Consider the following 24,897-nt stretch of genomic DNA (forward strand, 5'->3'; position numbering starts at 1 on the left):
ATAGATAATGTGGATTGTTTCCATTTTATAGATTAGAAAACTGAGGCTCAGAATCCAGGGTTGAGAATAACTCACTTGGGAATTGGTGAATTAGAAAAAAAAAAAAAAAAAGCATCCTTAAAGACACTTTACTACCACCTGTTGAAAATTCTCTCAATGAATATACAAATCTACAATGATTACATTATCAGCGGCACCCGTAGAGTTGGTCCACAACCTTCACCACAGGACCTGGTTAAGTCATTTGCCAGCAATCAAAGGCCAGCAAGGAAAGGGGGCTGGGCTTAGAACCTGGGTCCTTGCTCCTCTCATCCACTGAACTCTGATACCTCTTTGATTCCCTCTCAGTGGAGCCTGGGACATTGTTCATCAGAAAGGAAAGATGAGACCATGTAGAGAAGAATGGACTGAGGGGAAGAAGCACTCATGAACACTTTGAATTAGCCTCCCAATGTTCTGAGCGAAGAGGAACAGGTAACTGTTGCTAACTGCCATTTCCGCACAACCTGTGTCATGGGCATCAGGAGAAGGAAGGCCTAGCAGCCAGGAGGATCTAGCTAGAATTGCTTGGAGATCCACTTTACACATTAAAGCCGACAAGAGGTCTTAAGACTTAGCTAGTTTGAAGATTGTCCTAGGATACTTATAAAAAGCTCTGGCTTCTTTTCTTTTCTCTCGTTCTTTGTCATTCTTACTAAAGGCAGGCCACTTTGTTTGGATCACCATGTTTTCTGAGCACACTTCCCAATGACACCTGGCTGGTTTGACCTGTGCGTGAACAGAGTCAAGGAAAGAGTCCTCAGACAGTCTGTGTCCATAGTCTCCTCGCTGTAGGGTCAGCGATTCCTTTGTTTGGTATCAGTGCTGACATCTGGGGTAACAGACTCTGTTCTTCCTTGTTTCTGGGTTACAGTAAGCTCCCTTTGATGGGATGGAGTCCAGATTTCAGCCAGGGTAGCAGTGACTCTTAAAAAAAGGGGCACCTGGGTGGCTCAGTGGGTTAAAGACTCTGTCTTCGGCTCAGGTCATGATCTCAGGGTCCTGGGATAGAGCCCCACATCGGGCTCTCTGCTCGGCAGGGGGCCTGCTTTCCTTCCTCTCTCTGCCTGCCTCTCTGCCTGCCTCTCTGTCTACTCGTGATCTCTGTCTCTGTCAAATAAATAAATAAAATCTTTATAAAAAAAATCCATTATTCAAATGTGCCTGAAGGAATTGTTTGCTAAATTAAAGACAGAAGTACCTCCGGCTGTTAGGTAAGAATGATTAGAGGCCCTTGGGAATCCAAGGGAATCTGGGAAAGACTTTCTAAATTGTCTCTTTCGGTTGCCAGAAGGTACCAGGGTATGAGATGATTTTGTCCTTCTGTTTATGCATTTATTTAACAAACCCTGAATACATATTACATGACAGCCAACCCCTAGTTATCTTGATAGAGAAACTAAAAGTTCTGGGGAGATGAAGTGTCATTCCTGGGAAGATAGCTAGAAATTTTTCTGGATCACTTGGCGAAGTTGTTTGGGACCACTAGGTGGTGATATTACATTGTGAAAATGATACTCTTCCAAGACTGGAGGCCTCTGGTACTTTTCTGAGGCCATGGTCTACACAACCAAAGAGATTTTCTTGTTGAGCACATGGAGAACCCCCCCGCCCCTACACACACACACACTTCACCAATGAGATATATGACACAATTTAAATGCTCTGATGAATGAATCAGTCTTTGAACACTTTAGAACTATTTCAAGGGTGTGACAAATTCCCGAACATTCCCAGAGGCCTAGAATTTGGGAAAACCGGGAGCTATTGATGATCCTGACAGTTATCGTTGGGCAGAGACTGAGGAAGGCAGCATTTGACGGGTAGAAAAATAAAAAATTATCTGAGGGTCTTATGCTGTTTTCCATCTCCTAAATTTATTTTGATCAGATTTTGCCTGTTTAAAAATTCAGGGAGGGTGAAGCACCCAGCTAGCTCAGTCGGTAGAGCATGAGACTCTTAAAAATTCAGGGAGTGTGGGGCAGCTGGGTGGCTTGGTGGGTTAAAGCCTCTGCCTTCAGCTCGGGTCATGGTTTCAGGGTCCTGGGATTGAGCCCCGCATCGGTCTCTCTGCTCAGCGGGGAGCCTGCTTCCTCTTCTCTCTCTCTGCCTGCCTCTCTGCCTACTTGTGATCTCTCTCTCTCTCTGTCAAATAAATAAATAGATGTCTTAAAAAAAAAATTCAGGGAGGGTGAAACCAACAAATTCAGATTTTTTTTTTAATCTATACTATTTCTAAGGATGGCCTTGTTTTGGAAGGGATCTGCACAGATAATTAAAACTCTCTCTCAGACTCCAGATCAAACCCAACCCCTTTTGCCTGTCTCACAAGCCTTACAAGGTAGGTTTGAGGCCTGGGTGGGTCCTGCTTGTCTCCCCAGTCCCAGTTCTCCCCGCTTCCCCCTGGTGCTGGGTGCTCTAGCCATGATTTTTTCCTTTAGGTTAGAATGAGTCATGTCCTCTCTTAACTCCAGGCTTAAAAAAAAATTTTTTTTTCTGTACTTTAGTTTCAACCTGTACAATTCTTTTCTTCCCCCTCTGCCTGACAACTTTCTACCCATTCTGTAGATCTCAGCTCACATGTTACTTCTTTGGGGAAGCTTTTTCTGATCACCAGCAGGGTGAGGATCTCCTCTCTACCTTTCCTCTCCTGGCCTCTGTGGAGTTCACGGCTTATCCATCGCCACAATCTACAGCCAGACCGTGAGTTCCGTGAGTGGCATCTGTCTTCACTGTGAATCTTCAGTACCTAGTGGAGTGCCTGGCACATTGTAAATGCTCAGTAGTGTATGCTGAATGAGCAAATGAATAAAAATTGTAGATGACACATCTCTTTTCTTCAGGGTACATACAATGTAGTAGTGGGAGCTGAGTGGTACAGAGAAGGAGCTATAGTGACGAGAAGAGAAAGGGGCACTTTGGATGCTACCATCTGAAGCTATTAGGTTTTGGCAAGTGGAGATGTTTGTGGAGGTGGCCTTTAGGTAGGTGGAGGGAAGTGACGCAGGTGAGAGAAGGCGGGGGGACAAGCAAAGACTGTTGTGTTCCAGTCTGGAAAGAGGGGAATGTAGGGCTGGAGACAGCTTGTGTCCCCGTTGTTCAAGGCCTTGAATGCTGGGCTGGAGAGTGTGGGCTCTGTGTGATAGCCATCCGTGGCTTTTGACTAAAGGAGTGATAGGACTAAAGTAGTGCTTTGCGAAGTGTCAGTCTGGACCACCTGGGCGGCACCATCGATTGGATATCCAACTCTTGGTTTTGGCTTTGGTTGCAATCTTGGGGTCCTAAGATTGAGCCCCATGTCAGGCTCTATGCTCAGCACAGAGTCTGCTTCAGATTCTCTCTCCCTCTCCCTCTGTCCCCCCTCACTTGTGCACTCTCTCTCAAATAAACAAATCTTAAAAAAAAAAAAAAAAGAAATGTTAATCTGATGACAGCAAAACACGAATTGGAGAGAGACCAGTAAGCCCATAAGATTAGTCAGGAGGCTATCCATAGAATTCGAGATGGGGGGGTGACCAGGGCCTGGAGTGTGCGGGCAGCAATGGAACAGAGACAAAGGGGCCTGTCCCCATGAAAAAATTAACAAGAACCTGGAAACTAGAAAGCAGGAGTGAGGGAGAGGGAGGAGCCAAGGAGTTTTCAGCCCGAGTCAGAGAAGGGCTGTCATTATCAGAAACCTGGAGGCCAAGAGGAAAAACCAGTTTAAGGAGAGAGAAAAGAATTTCTCCATCAGACCTTTACAATGGAGTTATGGCTTTGTATGCTTCTCATTTATGGAGTTAAATCCATGTACAGGGCCAAAAAATGAAGCGCAAGTGGGAAGGAGTGACAGGGGAGTATAATGCAATGGGCGGGGGCTGTTCCAGCTCTGCCACTCAGGGAAAAAACAGCCCAGAGGGAGTGCGAGATGCGGAAGGCAAATATGCCATTCCCTTTCTGATTTACAATACCATGTGTATTTTATGGGTGATGAAGGACTTATTTGAAGGTAATTTGGTTATTCACAATTTATGCCTTGCATGTTGATTTTAGATCCAAATTTCCTGGCAAGCTCACTTTTTAAACTCTGTGCCAGATGCTAGGGTGGGTAGGAGGCAGCTACTAAGAAGACATATCTCAGTCACTGTGTTAACATTGCACACGATCTAATTGGGTGGAAAGATGTGGAAGCAGACAATGAGGGCTAATTTAGGTGAGCAGTCAGGGAGGAAGTGGGTGCAGAGAGGAAGAAGAGTGTTGCTTAGTGTGGCAAAGCGGAGGTGGCCCTGGGCCTGGGGTTGGAGAGAGATCTGAGTCCTCATCAGAACAGCCCAGAGTAGCAACAGGAGAGGAAATCTTGGAGGGAGGGAATCTAGAGGTGGGAAGGGGATTAAAGGGCATGGCTGGGGAACACGCCTCCCTAGAACGCAGGAAGAGCTGTAGAATAGAGGAATTATCAGAGAAGTGGGAGGAAAACTATGGAGGTGGGTGAGGACTGAGAACAGGCACATGCTTTTCATAATTAGGAAGTCAGTGGTGACCTCTGAGTGAACAGTTTCAGTAGAGTGGTAGGAGGCAGAAAACGGGGTCCAGGAGTGATCAGGATGTGAAGTCATGCTTCTTCTCCCAGTTACCGATCTAGTCAAACCCACCTAGATCTATTCCCAAGTTCCCCATGAAATTTCTCTGGAGAACATTTGGAACCTCTGTCCCTAGAGTTCTTCCCAGTATGCTCTGCTACTGTCCATGGGAAGGGTACTCCCCATCACAGGACACTGGTCCAGACATAGGCTTTGCTCTATACAAGCCTCCAGGTCCAGCTTGAATGCAGACACAGCCCTCAGCTGTGTTTGCTGCATTTGATATCTAAACGACTCTCTGCCCTAAGTAAGATCCACACTCCCATGTGACTGCAAATGCTAGCTTGCAAACTGCTCCCCTGGAGTTGGCTTCTTGCAATTCCTTTGTCAGAATTTAGACAAGGCAGCATAAAACCATTTGTTCCAGGATGCAAGGAGCTCTGGATGTTTTGTAGTCAATGGTTCCTTATCCCAGTTATATTGTTCTTTCCAAGAGATTAAAATAGGAGGAAATGTATGGACCCACGTAGTTTACCATTTCTAGTTCTCTACATTCCTTTGTGCAGATCAAGACTTCCAGATGGTATCATTTTCCTGCTGCCTTGGAAGACTAACATTTCTTGTGGTGCAGGTTTTCTCAACGATGAATTCATTCAGTTTTGGGAAGTCTGAGAAGATCTTCCTTTTCACCTTTTTTTTTTTTTTTAAAGGTATTTTTGCTGGGTAAAATAGGTTGGCTTTTTTTTTTTTCTTTCAATAAAGGTGCTGCTTCATTGTCTTCTAGTGTGTGTTTCTGATGAGAAGGCTAATATCATCTTTGTTCTTCTGTAGGTAATTTTTTTTTTTCTGGCTGCTTTCCAGACTCACTTTATTACTGGTTTTAGGCAATTTGATCATGATGTGCTTTGGTGTAGGTTTCTTCATATTTCTTTCACTTGGGATTCAATGGGCTTTGTGGATTTGTGGGTTTGAAATATTCATCAGATTTGGGAAATTTTTACCCATGGTTTTCTCAAATCTATTTCTGGACCCTATCTTCTTCAGGGATTCCAATTATATATGTATCAGTGTGCTAGAAGTTGTCCTGTGGCTCAGTAATGCCCTTTGTGTTTATTTTGGGGGGGGGGCTTTTTCTCCAGATGTTTTATTTTGGATGGTTTCTATTGCTCTATTTTCAAGTTCACTCATCTTTCTTTCCCCTAAAGTGTCCAATCTGCTATTACCCTATCCTGTGTATTTTTGCCTGTCAGACATCATATTTTTCAACTCCAGATGTTTGATTTAGGCTTTTTAATATTTTCTATGTTTCAACATGCTTTTAAGGTGCTTCTTAGACATAAAAACAGAGTTATAATAACCATTATAATGTACTGGTCTACTGCTTCTATTCATCTGTGTCATTCCTGGTTTGGTTTCTATTGCTTGATTTTTCTTCTTAGTATGAGCCACATTTTCCTGCTTCTTTACATGCCTTGTAAGTTTTTATTGGATACCAGATATTGTGAATTTTACCTCATTGGTTGCTGGGTATTTTTGTATTCCTCTAAATATTCCTCGGCTTGTTATGTCACTTAGAAACATTTTGATCCTTTGAGGGTCTTTCTTTCAAGCTTTTTTGGATAGTACCAGAGTATTATTCAGTCCAGGGCTAAGTACTCCCCACAACTGAAGCAAAACCCTTCTGAGTCCCTACCCAGTGCCCCCAAGAATTAGGAAGTCTTCCCAGTGTGGCTGATGAATATAAGAAGTCTTCCTGGCCTGGTGAGCCTCAAAGATGATTCCCTCTAATTCTTATGAGTGGTTCTTTCCCTAGCCTTGGGATACTTTTCTCACACCTATGAGCTTATAAGCACTTATCCAAGGACTTGAAGGGAGACCCTTTACAGATCTCTGGGGCTCTCTTTGTGCAGCTCTCCCTCTCCAACATGCTAGCCTGTGAACTCTAGCTGCATTGGCCTCCTAAACTCCTCAACTCAGGGATTTGGGGATGGCCTAGCTTCCCTCTCCCTTTTTGCAAGTCTCTCCAGGCAGTAAACCAGAGCAATCATCAGGCTCACCTTGTTGGTTTTCTATTTCTCAGAGACCTTGTTGTCTGAAGTCTAATAATATCTTAAAATTGTTGTTTCATATTTTTGTCCAGTCTTTCAGTTGTTTCAGGTGAGAGGGAAAATCCAATCCCTGGATTGGCTCCAGTCCCAAGATGTTACTCCATCTTGGCCAGAGGCAGAGATTTATGTTAAGTTCAGAAGACTTTGGGAGGCCCTTATGGACCTCTTGACTGTGCCAGGCCAACCTGCTTATTGGCAGGCCAGGAAGAGGCTGCCTCTTGGAAAGGGCTTTCAATATCACTACAAGGACACCGAGCCATTCTAGGAGAGGCTGGGGACCCTGCTTTCCTTCTCTGGACTTTAAATCTCTAGTTTTTATCCTTGGATTCAACCTACTATTTTACGATTCTCTGGTGGTGAGGGCTTTGGTCTCTTGTACTTTGAGAGCTTGTTTGAAGGTACTAGCAACGGAGCACAACTACTCATATACCCCTGACTGAATCCCGGCCCTCCTCTATCAAGGAAGGTGGTCCACTCTGCCCAAGTGTGCAACTTTGGGGGGATGCACATGGCACACGGAACAGTGAGGGAAGAGGGGGACACCCACATGGCCAACCAGGCCAAGTGAATCAACCCTGGAGACCAGTGGTGTGAGAGATGCCACAGCCAGATGGCCTTCACATCCTGGTTTCTTCTACTTTGCAACAACACCTCTCAGCTCACTTGGAATCTCAAGTTTTTTACTTGGTTCCCACATAGACCCTGTTTGTGTTTTTAGGTCAACAAAGTCCTCTGCATCTGAGGCAAATTACAGTTTCTCAGTGGTGCTTACAGCGACCAGAGGTTGCTCTTGTAGAGAACCACTAATCCAAAGCTACTGTGTTCTACCTTGAAGACGAATTGCAGACATACATTTAAAAAGCAAATCCTGCATTTCAAGGGTGAATAAAATACCACTTTACAAAGCATTCCAGCTGGTTAAATTTAGGACGAGAAGAAAACATGACCCGAGAATATTCTCTGGCTTTGAGCCCAGGGTATTTTTCCCTTTAGAGTGAATTTGGTACATTTTCATTCATGCGAAGCTGTTGCCTCCCAGCATTTTATTCTGGGATAGAAGGTCAACAATGACTGCCTTGTTGCTAAAGCCAATGGACACTTCTCAGTTATTAACCTACTTGACCTCTCAACAGTATTTGACGTGGTTGACAATTATTTCCTTCTTAATACGCTCTCTGGCTTTCCTTACCCCTCTCGTGCCTTTCTTCCCCTGCTTGTCTTCTCCGTCCTTGGTTCTTTCCTGAGCCTTCTTCTCATATTAAATGTGGTCCTTGGACTCTCCTATCCATGCCCACAGCTTTCCTGGGAATTTCCACATCCATATGTCTAGCCTAAATGTTTTTCCTGAGCTTCATGTCTAGTATCTGCAACTGCTCACTCGATACCTCCACTTTGGTGGTGCGTGGGCATCTTTTCTTTTTTAATTTATTTTTTTAGTAATCTCTACACCCAGCGTGGGGCTTGAACTCACAACCTTAAGATCAAGAGCTGCATGCTCTCCTAGTTGAACCAGCCAGGCACTCCCAATAAACTGTACTTCTAAACATTGAATTTCTCAAGCCAAGATTCCATTTTTGCAATTTATCTTCCAACCAATCACCAAGTCCTATAGATTCTACCTCTTTCCATGCCTTCCAGGCACTATCATCTTCTGCATGGGCTCCTGGAGAAGACTTTGCCTAACAGGACTCTGTTTCCTTTGGTTTTTTTTTTTTGGTTTTTGTTTTTGTTTTTTTAAAGTACTTAAGTACTTTCTGTTTCCATCTTTCCAACCTTCAGGCCACCCCTTTTCCCCATCATCCTTTTTTTTTTTTTTTTTTCTTTTTTTTCCACTCTGGCCAGAGTGATCTTTCTAAAGCATGAATTAAAGCCCCATTCTGGAATCTTGCTTAAAATCTTTCGATGACTGCTGCCCTGTGCTCTTAGGACAAAGCCCCAGCTCCCTTTTTTTTTTTTTTTTGGATAAAATATACAAAAATTCTTTGTTGTAAATTTCATATAATGAATTGATTGTCATAGGATGCCTTCACTGATTTTTTCCTAACTCTTGCATCCGTAGCCAACCTATAGTTTTAAATGGTATTTTGGCAAATAGAGTTGCTTCCTAATCTAGACAATCAATCAACAAACCAAATAAAGCCCCGATTTGTAGTACTTGCCGATTTCTTTAGTGCAAATACTTCCGCCATGGTTGGTTTCCAGCTACCAGTGTGACATCACCGCACATGGAGTTGGGGAGAGTTACACAGTAGTGTATGGATAATAATAAAAAAATAACAAAATAATCAGGAAATGATGAGTTTTGAGAGTTTATTTTGAATTTGTTAGTTTGCATAATATAATTTTAATAATGGCTATGTTTAACAGCGAGCTTGCAAAATCCTAAAAATTTCACTATCTGCCCTCATAGGCCTGTATGAATTGTCTCCAGCATATCATTGGATTCCCATTATAAATATGGATTTCGTAATATGGGTTGAAGTTAAAAAGATGAAAACTGCTCTAGAGACCTATAATTTTTTAGGCTCAGGTTTAACCCAGTCTTTAAATCTCCAGGGATAAAATTGCATAATTGCACATGGGCCAAACCCATTTCCTTTCTACAAAAATTCAAATTCTGAAACTTTCAAGAGGTACATATTTGATAGTTCCTCTGGGTAATGTCTAGAGTTTCTGCTCACCCGACATCCTTTCTGCTTTTCTTGGGGTGGGGGATCAGCCTCTGATTTTCATCTGGGGAAGCACCTTCCAAGCTCCTTTTAATAATATGTGAAGCTTGTATCTGTTTACCTTTTTGCATATTACTTCCACCCCCACACTTAAAGTTCCCTGCCACCATGTTTCCCATCCTGAGTTCCTCAAATGAACAATGCTTTGCTCTCCTTTGCTGGCCTTTGGGTATGTGTGTGTTTGCTGTTTTTTTTTTTTTCCCCTGGCCTGTAACCCTTTCTTCACTTCCTTTGCTGGGCTAAATCATCCTTCAGGTTGCTTTCTTTGCAAAGTCCTCTCTGACTTCCTTTACCAGCTCAGCCCACCCAGCTCCCCAGGCTAAATGGGAAGTTAATCTGTGTTGCCACAGGTCAACAAGATGGTTCCTCTATTGTAATGCCCACCCAAGTCTCTCACTAGATCATATGCTCCATCTTGTTCACTTCTAGAATCCTGGTGACAAGTGTGAGGCTCAGCACAAAATAGTGTTTAGCTTCATAAACATTGGTTGGATTTTATTTTATTATTATTTTTAATTTTTTAAAAGATTTTATTTATTTATTTGAGAGAGAGAGAGAATGAGAGAGATAAAGAGCATAAGAGGGAAGAGGTCAGAGGGAGCAGACTTCCCGCCAAGCAGGGAGCCCAATGTGGGATTTGATCCTGGGACTCCAGGACCATGACCTGAGCCAAAGGCAGTCGCTTAACCAACTGAGCCACCCAGGTGCCCCTTATTATTATTTTTAAAAGATTTTATTTGTTTATTTGAGAGAGCACTAGCAGGGGAGGGGGGAAAGGGAGAGGGATAGGCAGACTTCCTGCCAAGCAGGGAGACTGAAGCCAGGACCCTGAGATCATGACTTGAGCCAAAGTCAGATGCTTAATCTGAGCCACCCAGGAGTCCCTTGAATTTAATTTAATTTAATTTTAAAAGATTTTTATTTGTTCATTTGACAGAGAGAGAGAGAGAGCGCGCACAAGCAAGGGGAGTGTCAGGCAGAGGGAGAGGGAAAAGCAGGTTTTCCACTGAGCAGGGAGTCCGATGCTGGAACTCAATCCCAGGACTGTGGGATCATGACTTGAGCTGTAGGCAAATGCTTAACCAACTGAGCCACCCAGGAGCCCCCCTTGAATTGGATTTTAATGCATCAGTAGCCACAGAGGTCTTAGTCCTCTTGTTTGTAACCGAGTCATCCTGAGTAGGAGGACTGGTAGGAAAGACGACATTCTATAGTGATTCTTTGGCTGGATTCTGATTTCTCCACTGTTTACTTGCTGCTTTGGCAACCTGATTCAGTTAACAACTCTGACCCTTAGTTGCCTCATTAATAGAAATACTTGAACTTCCTGGAGGCAGATGATTTTTTTTTTTAAATTTCTCTGGTTTACCAGTATTTTATGCATTATTAGTCAATTACACTGCCTCTCTTGTGTGATGATTATTCATGTCTTTTGGTACATTTATGTTTTTCTTACTGATTTGTAAGACTTCTTGATTCATATATGCATATTTGTCATATATTGTGTAAATATTTTAAATTCTTTTTTTTTTTTTTAAGATTTTATTTATTTATTTGACAGAGAGAGATCACAAGCAGGCAGAGAGGCAGGCAGAGAGAGAGAGAAGGAAGCAGGCTCCCTGCTGAGCAGAGAGCCCGATGCGGGGCTCGATCCCAGGACCCTGGGATCATGACCCGAGCCGAAGGCAGCGGCTTAACCCACTGAGCCACCCAGGTGCCCCTAAATTCTTTTTTTAATTTAAAATTTAGAAATTTTTTATGGCCATAAAAAACCTTTTAATTTTTTTCAACCATTTTAAAATGTAAAATCCATTCTTAGTCCACTGGTACAAAAATAGGGGGTGGGTCAGATTTGGCTTGTAAGCATAGTTTGTCAACCTCAACACTAATATGCTCATTACATTTGAATGATCTTTGCATTCCTAGAATAAAGAACACTTGATCATGAATATACTGCCAGCTTTTTTTTTTTTTTAAGATTTTATTTATTTGACAGAGGGAGAAAGGAGAGCACAAGCAGAGGGAGCAGCAGAGGGAGAGGGAGAAGCAGACTTCCCACTGAGCAGGGAGCCTACCATTGGGCTCTATCCCAGGACCCCAGGATCATGACCTGAGTGGAAGGCAGGTGCTTAATTGACTGAGCACCCAGATGCCCCATCTATGGTGTATCTGTGCACGGGTGTACATGGGCAGTGTTATGGTATGTATGTGTATGTGTGTAGAGTGTGTGCAACATGTGTTTGTGTTGTGTCTGTAGTATACTGCCTATGTGTGGGGTGTGAGTAAGGTGTGAGGGAGACATGGAGGCCCACTGCCTAGGTGTGCTGGGGTGCTCAGGGCCTGCCAGAAAGACAGACTTGGTCAGCAAACTTGCCTGTCTTCTTGGGGAGAGCAGGGCCTCAACTACGACCCTTTCTGGATGTCCCCTTTGGATAGTAGTGTGGGTGAACAGGCTCGGTTTCTCCTGCAGCAGCACTGCCTAGGCTCCCACTCACTTCTGTCCTCTTCTCTCCTGAGAAAACAGTGACCCCCTCTTTTTTTTTTTTTATTTTTTTATCCCCCCCCCCTTTTTAAAAAATATTTTATTTATTTATTTGATGGAGAGAGAGAGAGCACAAGTAGGCAAAGCGGCCTGCAGAGGGAGAAGGAAAAGCAGGCTTCCCACTGAACAGGGAGCCTGATGCGGGGGCTCAATCCCAGGACCCCTGGATCATGACCTGAGTTGAAGGCCGCTGCTTAACTGACTGAGCCACCCAGGTGCCCCAAGAATGACCTCCCTCTTTAAGACAAGGAAGTGTCTAGTGTTCTACTAAGTAAAAGGGCCCTTAATGTTGATGGTGAAGGTGGTAGCGATGGTGCCTCTAGAGGGGTCAGCTCAGGATCAGAATGGCACTGGGTTCTTCCAACTGAATGGGTTAGCTGCTGAGTGGGCCTTTATCCTGAGTGGGGGTGAGATGCTAGTGTGGGCTTCAGTCTTTCCCCCCTCAGGCCACATTCAGATAGTACAGCTCTATCCTGCCCTTTGGGGTCCCACGCACCTGAAGGTGTGTCTGTACTTTGCTCACGGCTTCCTGAGCCCAGATTGTGCTCCCCAGGATAGGCTCCACAGTTGTCCGTGGCATAGCTGGAAAGGGACCACTGCCATCTTGGGCATATCGCTCTCCCTTTCCCTGTGGACCTTACTTTGCCTTGGCTCCAGAATGCCATGCTTTCTAACTCTTACTGGGAATAAACACCTCTCTCAGGGGGCATCCTCGGATCATGCCTAACTCATGTTCCTATCTTGTTCCTGCAGCTCTAGAACAACTCCAGCCTCAGTGTCCTTTCTGCATCCTGTGGCTTGAGCTTGGGGTTGCCTTTATCCTTGGCTGGATGGAGCAGCAGGGCCAGCATACCTCCCTGCTCAGAAAGGATGCCTGGATGCGGATTCCCCCAGCCAGGAGGAGAATCACGCACGTTCAAGTCGAGCATGCAGGTATGTCCACTGTCATTGGTTAGGGCCAGGGGAGTAGGCTTGCCCCTGCTATGGGCTGTGCTCATGGAATGGGGGTTGGGAAAAGGGCAGAACAGGGCTTTACAATGTGCCAGCTTTCAAACAGTCCACTGGCCTTTATGTGGCTCCTTTGCACTTGATTACCAGTTTGCTGATCTGGGGGCTCCTTCTCTAGCTTCTGCTCCCTGCTGGTAGCCAGCTGGCCCTGTGGCTTCAAGTTTCCTTTCCTGACTCGAGGAGGCAAGTCTGCAACCTGTACTTGCTGTTGGCCATGAGGCAGGATGGAGGCCAAAGAACGATGGAGGATGGCCTTTGGGGCAGACAGGCCTGGGTTCAAATTTAAGTTCTACCAACTGTGGACAAGTCACCTACCCTCTCTGCCTGAGGTTCAGATTTATCTCTGGTATACTGGGGTTGATACTTCCTAGGATCACTGTGAAGATGAGATGATATGTGTAAACTGCCCAGCTCAGCCCCTGGCTCCTGGTACGCAATACATATAACTTTTCTCCCCACTTTCTCTCTTGCATCCTCCAACCTTGTCTGGAGTGGATCCCTGGGCCAGATATCCATCTGGCAACTTCCAACACCTCCCATTTTTAGATTTACATAAGACCAGCAGCTTTCCCTCCCACAGCAGCAACAGTCAGAGATTTGCAGAGCAGATGTCTTGGTGTGAAATTGTTCCCAGGAGGTGTCCCACGAATGTTTGCTGACAGAGACATGTAGGGCCTGACCTTCCTTCCAGCTCTGCCTCCTGGCACCTGCTCTGGAGACTGAAAGCACTTAGCCTCCCTGCATCCCATGCTTTTTGTCCCCTCCGACGCTGCCCTGTTCCACAGGGCCAGGCTGCAGATGGGGGCCTGTGAGGTTGGCTGGAGCAAGCTGCTTTGGCCTGGACCTGTGCCAGGGTGCTCCCATCCAAGAGGAGGCAGAGTTTGGGAAGGGGCTGCAGCCTGGTGGGGGCAGCCAGTCCAAGCACGGAGAACAGTTTTCCAAACCCTACTGTGCCGGGCCAGGAAGATGCTCCTTTGCGCTTGCTTGAGTCTGGTGATTACAGGTCTGAGCTTCAAAGCGTGTTACAAACCTGGCTAATTGCTGGCCTGGGGGAGCTGGGCGAGCAGGCCAGCCCACCTGCGTGGACACGCCAGGGGCCGAGGGCCTCACCTGGGGCTGGGACTTCCGGCCTGGAGCCGGGAGCCCTGGTGTGGCTGCCCGGTTACTTCTGGCTCCTCCGGGAGATGGGAGACTTACGTTAGGGAGCTCGGAGGAGGGGCCACCCCGGCTGCAGCTGAGGCCCATGCCCTTGCGGTTGGGGCGCTGCCGCCTCCTGCCTCCTCCTCCGGGCCGGCGTCGGATCGGTCAGGTGGAAACCTCCTCATTCAAACCAGCGCGGGCCAATCAGGGCCCGGCGCGCCGGCTCATTCATTCAAACGCTCGCTGCAGTCGGCCTCCCGCTCCCGCCTCCGGGACACCGGCGCGGGGCGGGGGTGGGTGAACCTGCTGCCTCGGTTACAGGGGAGCAACACAGACGCCTCGGGTTGCAGGCGGTCCTGGCCGGCTGCGGCGGGGCGGCCATGGAGCGCTCCCTGCACCGTGTGTCCCTCGGGAGCCGGCGTGCCCACCCAGACTTGTCCTTCTACCTCACCACCTTTGGTAAGTGCCCACGACCGCTGGCTGCCAGCGCTGCTTCACCCTACTCCCAGCGCCTGGAAAGCCCCCTCACCACCCCCCACCCTCGTGATGTGTGGGGCTAGAAGCAGTGGTTGCTTCCTCTGGCCCCTTCCTCTAGGGGTGCGGGGGGGGGGGGGTGGTGGTGGGGGGCAGGCTGAGCAAGCCACCGGCCACCACCTGCTGCCTGCACAGTGGTGCCAAGTGCAGCCGCTCCTGCCTCACTGGGCCGGAATCATCACAGCTCCATCCCTCTTTCAGAGACCCGGTTTGCCCCACTGGAGTTTCCCATTAGCCAGCAGCTCATGGTTGAATCACCGTCTTGTTACTACATCTGGAGATTTCCTCCATCCTCTTTCCCTTAGGACAGGTGTGGGGCACACCTTGGCAACTGCACGGTGGATCACTGACCCGCAGCTGATATAGGAGAATTCTCTTCTCCAGGAGTGACCAGCCTCTCAGGAGGGTCACAGGCCTGCCCTGGAGGGCTTGAGGTAGAAAGAAATGGTCAGTAGGCCACCGCTCCCAAAACCATTGCTAGCTCGCCTCGGTTCCCCCAAATAGCAGCTGGGCAGCAGCTGCCCCAACGGTCTGGGCAAGTCCAGCCTCCCAAGAAGCCATGATAAGGCTGAAAGCCCTGTCAGAGATCGCCACCGCCTTCACGGCTGTGTGTGTCCTCCCTGGTTCTGGCACTCCCTATGGAGAGTGGGTAATAGTTCCTCTGTGGAGACCGGAGATCCAGATCCTGGGGAGCCAGGGCCAGACTTGGTACCTGAGCTCAAGCCTTCTGAGAGGATTTGTCCAGCACTACTTTTTTGTTGTTTTTTTCTTAAATTTGGATACATTTTCTTTATAAAAGTTGGGGTCGTTACTGCAACACACAGGACTTTGCCCAGATTTCACTGACAGAACAGCCCAGAAGTTAGGCCCTCCCTGGGGTTCTGGCTCTTCTGTTCTCAAGCTTACCTCTATCAGCACACTTGGTTCCGCTCCGTTCTCTAGGAGCAGAGGGAGTGGTAGAAAAGCAGTGGCTTTGCCCCCAGCAGTGGCCTGTGGTGTGGCATCCTGGAAGTCACTGGTCTAGCAGGTGGAGCGCCACAGTGGGAGGAATGAAGCCACCGCCGTTTGTTGAGCATTTACCATGTGCTGTGCCTTGTGTCAAGTTTTTTTATGTCCTTTAATCTCCCCGACCCTTGCAGGCAGTTCCTGTTAATCCCACTGGGATGTGGGAGCCTACCAGACAAAGGAGGTTTCTGGGGTGACCTAAAGTGGTGGAGCTGGGGTCATCAGGAAAGAGTGTTTAGAAGCTTTGAGGTTCTATTACCTTAGCTGTGTCCTGATTTAAAAGTAAAGATATCGGGGCGCCTGGGTGGCTCAGTTGGTGAAGCATCTGCCTTCGGCTCAGGTGATGGTCCTGGGGTCCCGGTATTCAGCCCCACTTCTGGCTCCCTGCTCACCGGGCAGTCTGCTTCTCCTTTCCCTCTTCTGCTTAAGCTCTCTTGCATGCTAACTTGCTCACTCTCTCAAATGAATAAATAAAATCTTATTTGAAAAAAGCTAAAAATATAGCTCATTGTTTTTTCCTCCTTATTATCACTGTAAGAATTATTTCATTGTTGAAAACTTAGTGAAAAGAAGAAAGCAAAAAATCACCTGTTCTCTGACTCCTAGAAAAGATAGTTGTCAGTTAACAGTTTATATCCTTCCACACTTACTTGTGTGTGTGTGTGTGTGTGTGTGTGTGTGTGTGTGTATGTATGTAGGAGTGCGTTAACGATTTGAAAAGTATCAAGATCATATTATTTGTACAGTTTTAGAACTCATTACTTTTTCTTACTGGTATAGTGTGACTGTTTCCTAACATCACTCCATGTTCTTTATTGAATTAATCATCCTGCCAGATCTGGGAAGTCAGGAGTGTCCAGACCAGCAGGGACTGGATCCTTGGCCCCACGGTGGCCTCAGGGGTGGGTCGGATGGTTATCTGGGAAGGTTGTTTCTTGAACCAGTGACTGTGACCTGGGTGTGCAGCGGACAGGGAGGAACCTGGTGGGGTGGGGAGCCTCCTGCTCTTACAGTCTCCTTTCAGATTTCTCTGAGGGAGGACACAGATGGACACTGGAAAGTTCTGCCCTGTTTTCCTGCTTAAATCCTATTTCCTTGACAAACGCTGCCCCTCTTTGAGGAGGCTGATTTTTTTCATACATGGAGTCGTCTTTGCTTGTCTGTTCATGAATGAAGATTGGTATTAGTGGTTACCAGACTTGGTCACTTGGCAGAAGCAACTGCAAGTCCATTGAAAACACAGATTCTTAGGGTACCTGGAGTCGTCAGTTAGACATCCGACTCTTGGTTTCGGCTCAGGTCGTGATCTCAGAATTGGGAGATCGAGCCCTGTATGGGGCTCTTTGCTCAGTATGGAGTCTGCTTAAGACTCCCTCTCCCCGGACGCCTGGGTAGCTCAGTTGGTTAAGCAACTGCCTTCCACTCAGGTCATGATCCTGGAGTCCCAGGATTGGGTCCCACATCAGGTTCCCTGCTTGGCAGGGGGTCTGCTTCTCCCTCTGACCTCTCTCCTCTCATGCTCTCCCTCTCTCTCAAATAAATAAAATCTTTAAAAAAAAAAAAAAAGACTCCCTCTCCCTCTACCCCTTCCTCTCTTTTTCTCTCTTTCCCTCAAAGTAAATAAATTAATTAATTAAAAAAAAAAACCTACCATAGATTCCTAGGATCTTGATAAGTCTAGCCTGGAGCCTGAGAATCTATAATTATAAGAAGCCACAGAAGTATTTTGGTGATTAGCCTGGTTTGGAAGCTATGAATTTAGGCAGCTTCGGTAGCCAGTGTGAACTCCCTTAACATGAAGGTCTTTGCTGAGTTTACTCTGATTCTCTTGCCTTTCCCCAGCATGGCAGGTAGCCCCTGGCCTTCAGGAGTGGGCTTTGCCCTGGTAGAACCAGATGAAAGTCCTGCCTAGCTGGTGGTTTACCTCGAGCACAAACATTTAAAGGGAGCTAAATTTCCAGGATTTTTGGAATTCTAAAGAGACAAAATTGTTTTCCTTCCAGGGAGAGTACTGTTGAGGTTTATGTATTGTGTGTGTGTGTGTGTGTGTGTGTGTGTGTGTGTGCATGTGTCTATACATGCATGCGCAAGTATATATCTACCACCTTGTCCCTCAGTAAGAGACACGTTCAAGTAACATTATTAATTGGCCACATGCTGCCTTCTAAGGAGGTGTTCTGGCTGCAGAAAAGGGGAGAATGTAAACCGGGCCTAGAACCCAGCTCCTCCAGAGATGACAAGTGTGTTTTCTATAGAGCAGATGCCAGCCTGCTGCTTGGCATGTTGGAGAGTGGTGAGCGAGGCCCTGAACTGGAGGCTGTGACCAGCCCCGCCAGCTGCCCCTGGCTGGCTGTGCTGCTCAGAGCCTGGGCCAGGCCCTGGACTTAGCCAGGAAACCCCTCCAACGACTTCTCAGGGGCTCATGACTTGCTGGTTGGGGGTCCTCAGCATTCATTGGCTTTCCTGTCATCTGGGGATCTGTTTGCTTGGGAGCATTCAGAAATTCTGTTTCTGGCCTATCGAGAGTCCTTTTGTTCTCTTTTCCAATTCTGTTCCATTTTTTAAAAAACCTTTTTATTTTGAAATGTAACTCACCGACAGAAAAGTGTCCCCCCAAATGACGTGCAGCTGAGTGACTCATCACAAAGCAAATATCTGTGTGACTTTCACGGGGTAGGGGGTGGGCAGTCAAGATGGCCAATATCCAGAGACCTCGTGTTCAACATGCAGATTTTTTCTTTATCATTCAGTTCGAGATAGTTTCTAATTTTCATAGTCCTACTTTCTCAAGTATTTAAAAGATTTGGAAGTGTGTTTCTTAATTCCCCAACAGTGGGGATTTCCTGGTAATATGTTTATTTTTTGTTTTATATTTTGGTCAGTGGATATACTATGCATCCTTCCCCTCTTTTTTTTTTTTCCTTAAAGATTTTATTTTTATTTATTTGACAGAGAGAGAGAGATCACAAGTAGGCAGAGAGGCAGGCAGAGAAGGGGAAGCAGGCTCCCCGCTGAGCAGAGAGCCCAATGTGGGGTTCGATCCCAGGACCCTGAGATCATGACCTGAGCTGAAGGCAAAGGATTAAGCCACTGAGCCACCCAGGGGCCCCCTCCTTTCCCTCCTTTGATGGCCCAAGATACGGTCAGTTTTTTATAAATGTTCTGTGTGTCCTTGAAAAGTTCTGCAGTGGTTGGGTGTAGTGTTCTTTGTATGTGTCAGATTTTGGTCAAGTTTGCTAATTATGTTGTCCAAATGTTCTACATCCTTGCTGATTCTGCCCTCCCCCATCTGTGCTATCAGTTACCAAGACAGTTGTGTTAAATTTCCTCCTGTGGTTGTACATGTGTCTTTTTGTCATTAGAGTTGTGTTTCTTTTATATATTTTGAAGTGCTAGAGCATACAAATTTACAACTGTTATCTTAGTAGTGAATTGAAACTTTTACTATTATGAAGCCTTCTCTTAATTTCTAGCGGAGAGAAAGTTTTCCTGATGTTAACATAGCCACCCAGCCTTCTTTTGATTAACAATGAATCTTTTTCCATCTTATTTCTGTCAATCTTTCTGTTTCTTTATGTTCTGGGTGTACTGTGTCCCTTACAAATGCCATGAACAGAGTTGTTGTTCTGTTTGTTGGTGCAGACCTAGGATGATATCTTCCTTCAAAAAGATACTTGCTTCAGGAGCCTGGGTGGCTCTGTTGGTTGAGGGTCTGTCATGCTTGGGTCATGATCCCAGGGTCCTGGGATTGAGCCCCGAATCCAGCTCCTTGCTCAGCGGGGAGCCTGCTTCTCCCTCTCCTTCTGCCTGTTTCTCTGCCTGCTTATGCTCTCTCTCTCTCTTTCTCTATCAGATAGATAAGTAAAATCTTCAAAATTTATTTAAAAAAAGATATTTGCTTCTGTAAGGTGCCTGAAGTCACTAGTGTTCTGGAATAATCCTAACGTTAGGGATTGGGATTATTTGAGGTTAAGCTGCAGGCCCTTGAGGAACTGCATTTCATTGCGGCTCACATATTCCTGAGGAACAACCCTTGGGGGTTCTGATCCAAAAGGTCGGGACTCAGAAGGACCCCACTCTTGACAGGCCCTGGTCTCCAACTCCTGTTCCTCTTGCTCTGTGAGGCAGAGGGAAACTCTGCTCAGCCTCTCAGCTTTTCCGTCATCTCTCTGGAATTTGAAAACACCCCAAGGAGAGAATTAGCCCAGGAAAACATTAAACTTCATTCCATGAACCTCCTTCTCCCGAGATCCTGCTCTGTAGCGCCTCTCTGTCTTGTTGTATCTCCAAGAAGCTGCTTTTAAACATTATTTTTTTAAGTTTTTAATTTTATTTATTTATTTGTCAGAGAGAGAGAGAGCACAAGCAGGGGGAGCGGCAGGCAGAGGGGGAAGCAGGCTCCCCGCTGAGCAAGGCGCCCAGTTCAGGACTCGATCCCAGGACCCTGGAATCATGACCTGAGATAAAGGCAGACGCTTAACCGACTGGACCACCCAGGCATCCCCACGAAGCTGCTTTTAAATATTTTGCCCAGATCTTCTGGATTTCCTCAATGGGTCTGTCATCTCAGAAATAGAAAGTCTTCTATGCATGTTTTCTAATTTTTCTGAGTCGTTTTTTACTCTTTTCATCTCCTCTCCTTTCCTTCCTCCTTCCTTTCCTTCCACCCTTCCATCCTTTCTTCCCTTTTACTTCCCTCCATCCCTCTTTTTGTCCTATCAGTGGGAGTACCTACTATTTGCCAGGCTCTCCAAGTACATTAGAGCTCAGTTTTACAAGAGCCCCCCACCCCCAAATGGTATGATTCTTCTTCTTTCCATTGCACAGACGAAGAGACAGAGGAGCAGTGATTCAGCACCATCGGTGGTGGACCCAGGATCCAAGCCAGGTCTTACTGACTCCAAAACCCGTGCTTTGCTCATGGTTCCTTCTTGCTTCCACCCTTGTGTTTTCCGTATTAGACTTGTTCTGCTGGAAAACTTTGGTAGTGAAAAAAATAACACACTGTAAGACATGATGAAAATAAATCACTGACTTCATGGTGTGGCTTCAAGCCATCGGTAAGGATGTCAGAGGGGCTCATCATTATAAGATATGTAACTATGGAGGAAAAAGTCTGTAATAATATGACATAGGTAAAGGTGGCGAGTCATTTATAAAATATAAAATATAAAGTGTGAAACCGACAATTTTGGAACTAAAATTATTATAATAAAATCTAAAGGGAGATTGTGAAAGGAAGAAGAATGTGAATTTTCTATATATTGTGGTACGGGACACATGAATATGTGTAAAAGAAAACCATTTGCTCTGCGAGTGAAGCATTTTCATGAACGTGCTGGGCCGTTGGTGAGTTAATGTGGGACAATTCCAGATTTTATAGTTGAATTGGTAACGAGTATGGTTTGAATCAATCAAAATTCTTTAGGGAGAACAATCAGGGACCTCACAAATGGAGGGCTTTTTGTTCCCTTAGTCATATTTATCTTAGAACCATATTTTCTTAACAATTTTAAAAATTGAAAAATTGTCCCAGAATTGAGATCAGGTTTATGTCCCCTGGCTGTAGAGGCAATATGGGGGTATATTAAGCAAAGCAAAGTATCCCAATACCTGTTGGCTTAAAAAAACCCAAAGATTTGGTATCTCCCCATTCCTGTGAGTCAGGGATTGGGGAATGGCTTTGCTGGCTGGATTTTACTCAGGGTCTCTGCTGCCAAGAGTTTAGCCGATGTATGCTGGCGAGAGCAACCTATTCCTGGAAGGAAAAGCAGCTTGGGAGGCCCCATTAATATCAGGTTGCAAAGGAAGTGGAGAATCAGAAGAGAAGAGTCACACTGACCTGCCATCATCTCCACCTCACCACTCAGCCCCCCACCTACCCAGCCTGGGCTCTGCAGGCCTCCTCCCGCCAGCAGGCACCAACATAAGCCAGGCTGTTTCTCCAAAGGGAACTCAAGATTCTCCCTCTCCAAAAGAACAGAAAGACCCCTGCAGCCTGCAGGGGGAGAAAGCAAAATTGGGAAACAGGTGTACCCCTGTTGGAGCCTCGGTCAGGCTCCCCTGTCGGTCAGGTGGTCCAGGATCCCAGAGAGAGGGGTGCCCAGCAGCTGGTTGTCTCCCTCCCTCTCTCCTGCACACACAGCTTTGAGGTACAGACTCGTCCCCACAAGTGCAGGGGAAATCTGTGAGTGCTGGTGGCCAGCCAGGCTCTGCAGAGATCCAGCTTCCTTTGTATGTTTGCCCTGACATCCTCCCCTTCCTGTGGCTTGCAACACATGACAGCTCCTAAGTGGGGAATTGCTTTTGAGGTGAACTGGGTTTTGGAATGACTACTCCTTCCTGCCAGCCAGGCAAGTCCCTCAGAGATGTATCTCCTGCACACCCCAGGGTGCCATGAGCTCCCTCTAGGACACACTTCTGCTGACCCTTGAGGCCAGCTGTGGTGGGCAGCCCCCGTCTTCTTGCTTCGTGTTCTGAGTGTGTCTCTCCCTGGCTGTGTCCTGAGAGTCTGAGTTCATCTTCCCGTGGCCCTCCACAGAGTAAGGTCTGCCAGATTGAATTTCTTTAGCCAGCTTCCATGCCCTTTTTTTCTGTAGGTCCCAGGGAGTCTGAATCCCCCTAGGTCCTGTGCCAACGGTGTCTTGGGGACATTTCATCGAACCTGCCCTCTTTTTGGTTTCCTCCTGGCTTCCGAAGCAAAGCTGTGGCCATGGTCCTGTGCCTGATGGCTTTCTGGGCTCCTGAAGCCCAGGGTCGCATTGGCAAATGCAGTGGTGTATATTAATGGCTCTGAAAGACCAGCTCAGAGTATAGGCCAGAGTTCTGGAGTTGAGGCCAGCATTCTGGTCTCTCATTCTGGTCTGTCTTACCCATGTCACTCTGGGCCCAGGTCAAGTCACCTTCCATATCTGAGCATGACTGTTCTGCCTTCCAATTGAGGAGGTGGGACAAGATGACTCCAGGGCCCTGGAGATGCATTCATTGGATGGGATGGGCTAAGAGGGGAGGCAGAAGGGACAAGCGTGGTCAAGGGGGGTGGGGGGGTGGGGACACTTGTGTTTGCCCTTGTCTTTGAGCCCACATATGGGCTGGGGGAGCGTGTGTCCCTTGAGGGGGGCGCTGAATCTGGTCTACCGGGCTTGGTTTCTCTGGCTCTCCCCCAGAGGGCCTGCATGGCAAGGCCTGCAAGGGGAGCTAGGCAGACTCCTCTGATTTCCTAGTCAGTCTGCTCCAGGCCCGTCCTGTGCTCCAGCTCCACTTTTGAGCCTTGCTCATGCTCCTGCCCTGGTGGTCACTGGGCTGCCAGTTCCTTGCCATTGGACACCCGGGCATTCAGATCTGTCCTTTCTGACTCGGCCCTGTGCAGGTCCTGCCTGGCTAATTTGTCAAATGGAACTAGTGACCATTTGTGCTGGGTGATGTCTCCGTCCTGATTTCTTTTTTTTTTTTTTTTAATTAATATCTAATGTATTATTGGTTTCAGAGGTTCAGGTCTGTGATTCATTGGTTTTATATAACCCAGTGCTCATTATATCACGTGCCCTCCTTATGTCCATCACCCAGGTAACCCATCCCTCCACCTCTCTCCCTTCCAGCAACCCTGTTTGTTTCCTATGACCAAGAGTCTCTTATGGTTTGTCTCCCTCTCTGGTCTTGTCTTATTTTTTTCCCTATGATCCTCTGTTTTGTTTCTTAAATTCCACATATCAATGAGATCATATGATAATTGTCTTTCTCTGATTGACTTATTTTGTTTAGCGTAATACCCTCTAGTTCCATCCACATTGTTACAAACCGCAAGATTTTATTTCTTTTTTGATGGCTGAGTAATATTCCATGGTATATTCCATGGTATGTATGTATGTATGTATATACATATGTATATATACATACCACATCTTCTTTATCCATTCATCTGTTGATAGACATCTGGGTTCTTTCCATGTTTGGCTATTGGGGACATTGCTGCTATAAACTTTGGGGTGCGTGTGCCCCTTCAGATCACTACATTTGTATCTTTGGAGTAAATACCCAGTAGTGCGATTGCTGGGTCGTAGGGTAGCCCTATTTTCAACTTTTTGAGGAACCTCCATGCTGTTTCCCAGAGTGGCTGCACCAGCTTGCATTCCCTCCAGTGGTGTGGGGAGGGTTCCCTTTTCTCCGCATTCTCACCAACATCTGTTATTTCCCAACTTGTTGATTTGAGCCATTCTGACTGGTGTGAGGTGGTATCTCCCTGTGGTTTTGATTTGTATTGCCCTGTCCATCCTGATTTCTGTGAACAGTCCATTGGGTAGATGATGGTGTCGTACAGCTCACTGGCTCCTACAGCTATGGAAAGCCAGATATGTTTGGGCCAAAGCTGCCTTTGCACTGGTAATAGTTTCAGAAAAGATGTTTGGCATTAAACACAGTCGGCTTTGGGTTCATGAGATGGGATGACTGCTGGCCATTTTTGTCTGTTTCAAAACGTTCTCCTACCCCACACTGTGTCCGGCACATTTTTTGTAGATTTTTCAGGTCTAGAGGGCCCCAAAGTGGTAATTGTTCAGATCTTGAGTTTATAATGCCACGGATTCTCTTGGCGCCCTTCATGCAAGGACCTCCTCACCCTCCAGCATTATCTGATCTAAACACAACTTGGCGAGTGCAGTAGCCCCTGTTATTAGCTCCACCTGGCAGCTGAGGAACAAGGTGGCTCTGAGAGCGAGGACAGTAGTCAGGGCTGGAACTGGAACAGGACTCCAGGGTTCTGAGATCTGTGTTCTGGGCAGCAGAACAGCAGGAATTTCTGGTGGGTGAAGAGCTGGACACGGGTTTGCTGGAGTCTGGGTTGCCTGAATTTGCAGTTTAAACACCCCCAAAATGTGAAGAGCAAGTGGTTTCTAGGTTCCAGGGGTTGGTGAGCTGCTCAGAATTTCCCTCCTTTCTGTTCTCTGTCCCCTGCCTGGCCTTCCTCCAGCCAGCAGCAATGCACAAGCCCCAGCCACAGTCCCAATTTCATGGGGCATGTCCAGAGATAAATAGTTGGGATGATGAAGGGATGTCTCACTGTGCCATGAGGAGTGGTGGAAGAAGAGAGCCCGGAGGCTGACAGCAGAACCATGTCTGGCCAATAAAAGCTATCGAGAGGCCACTTCTGGTTCAATATAAGATGGAGTATTGAACAATCAGAGTTATTGCAAAAGAGAAAGGGCTCCCATTACAGAAAGTGAGCTCCCCATCAGTAG

General features: G+C 46.6%; 1 protein-coding gene across 4 annotated transcripts in view; it reads left to right on the plus strand.

Annotated features, from left to right (window-relative positions):
- Positions 1 to 392: 392 nt before the first annotated feature.
- The window catches only part of RGS3 (regulator of G protein signaling 3), a 132,600-nt gene continuing 108,095 nt past the window's right edge, over positions 393 to 24,897 (plus strand). Inside the window, exons 1-2 of one of the 4 annotated variants that reach the window (XM_082697060.1) lie at positions 393 to 474; positions 12,731 to 12,910. In XM_082697060.1, the coding sequence (XP_082553186.1) occupies positions 12,808 to 12,910 (103 nt within the window). In that variant the 5' untranslated portion in view covers positions 393 to 474; positions 12,731 to 12,807. Of the gene's footprint in view, positions 475 to 12,730; positions 12,911 to 14,323; positions 14,585 to 24,897 lie in introns of those variants that run through there. The other 3 variants (XM_082697062.1, XM_082697054.1, XM_082697063.1) reach the window with 3 other exon arrangements.

Source organism: Mustela nivalis, assembly GCF_964662115.1.
Source record: "Mustela nivalis genome assembly, chromosome: 13".
Taxonomy (NCBI): Eukaryota; Metazoa; Chordata; class Mammalia; order Carnivora; family Mustelidae; genus Mustela; species Mustela nivalis.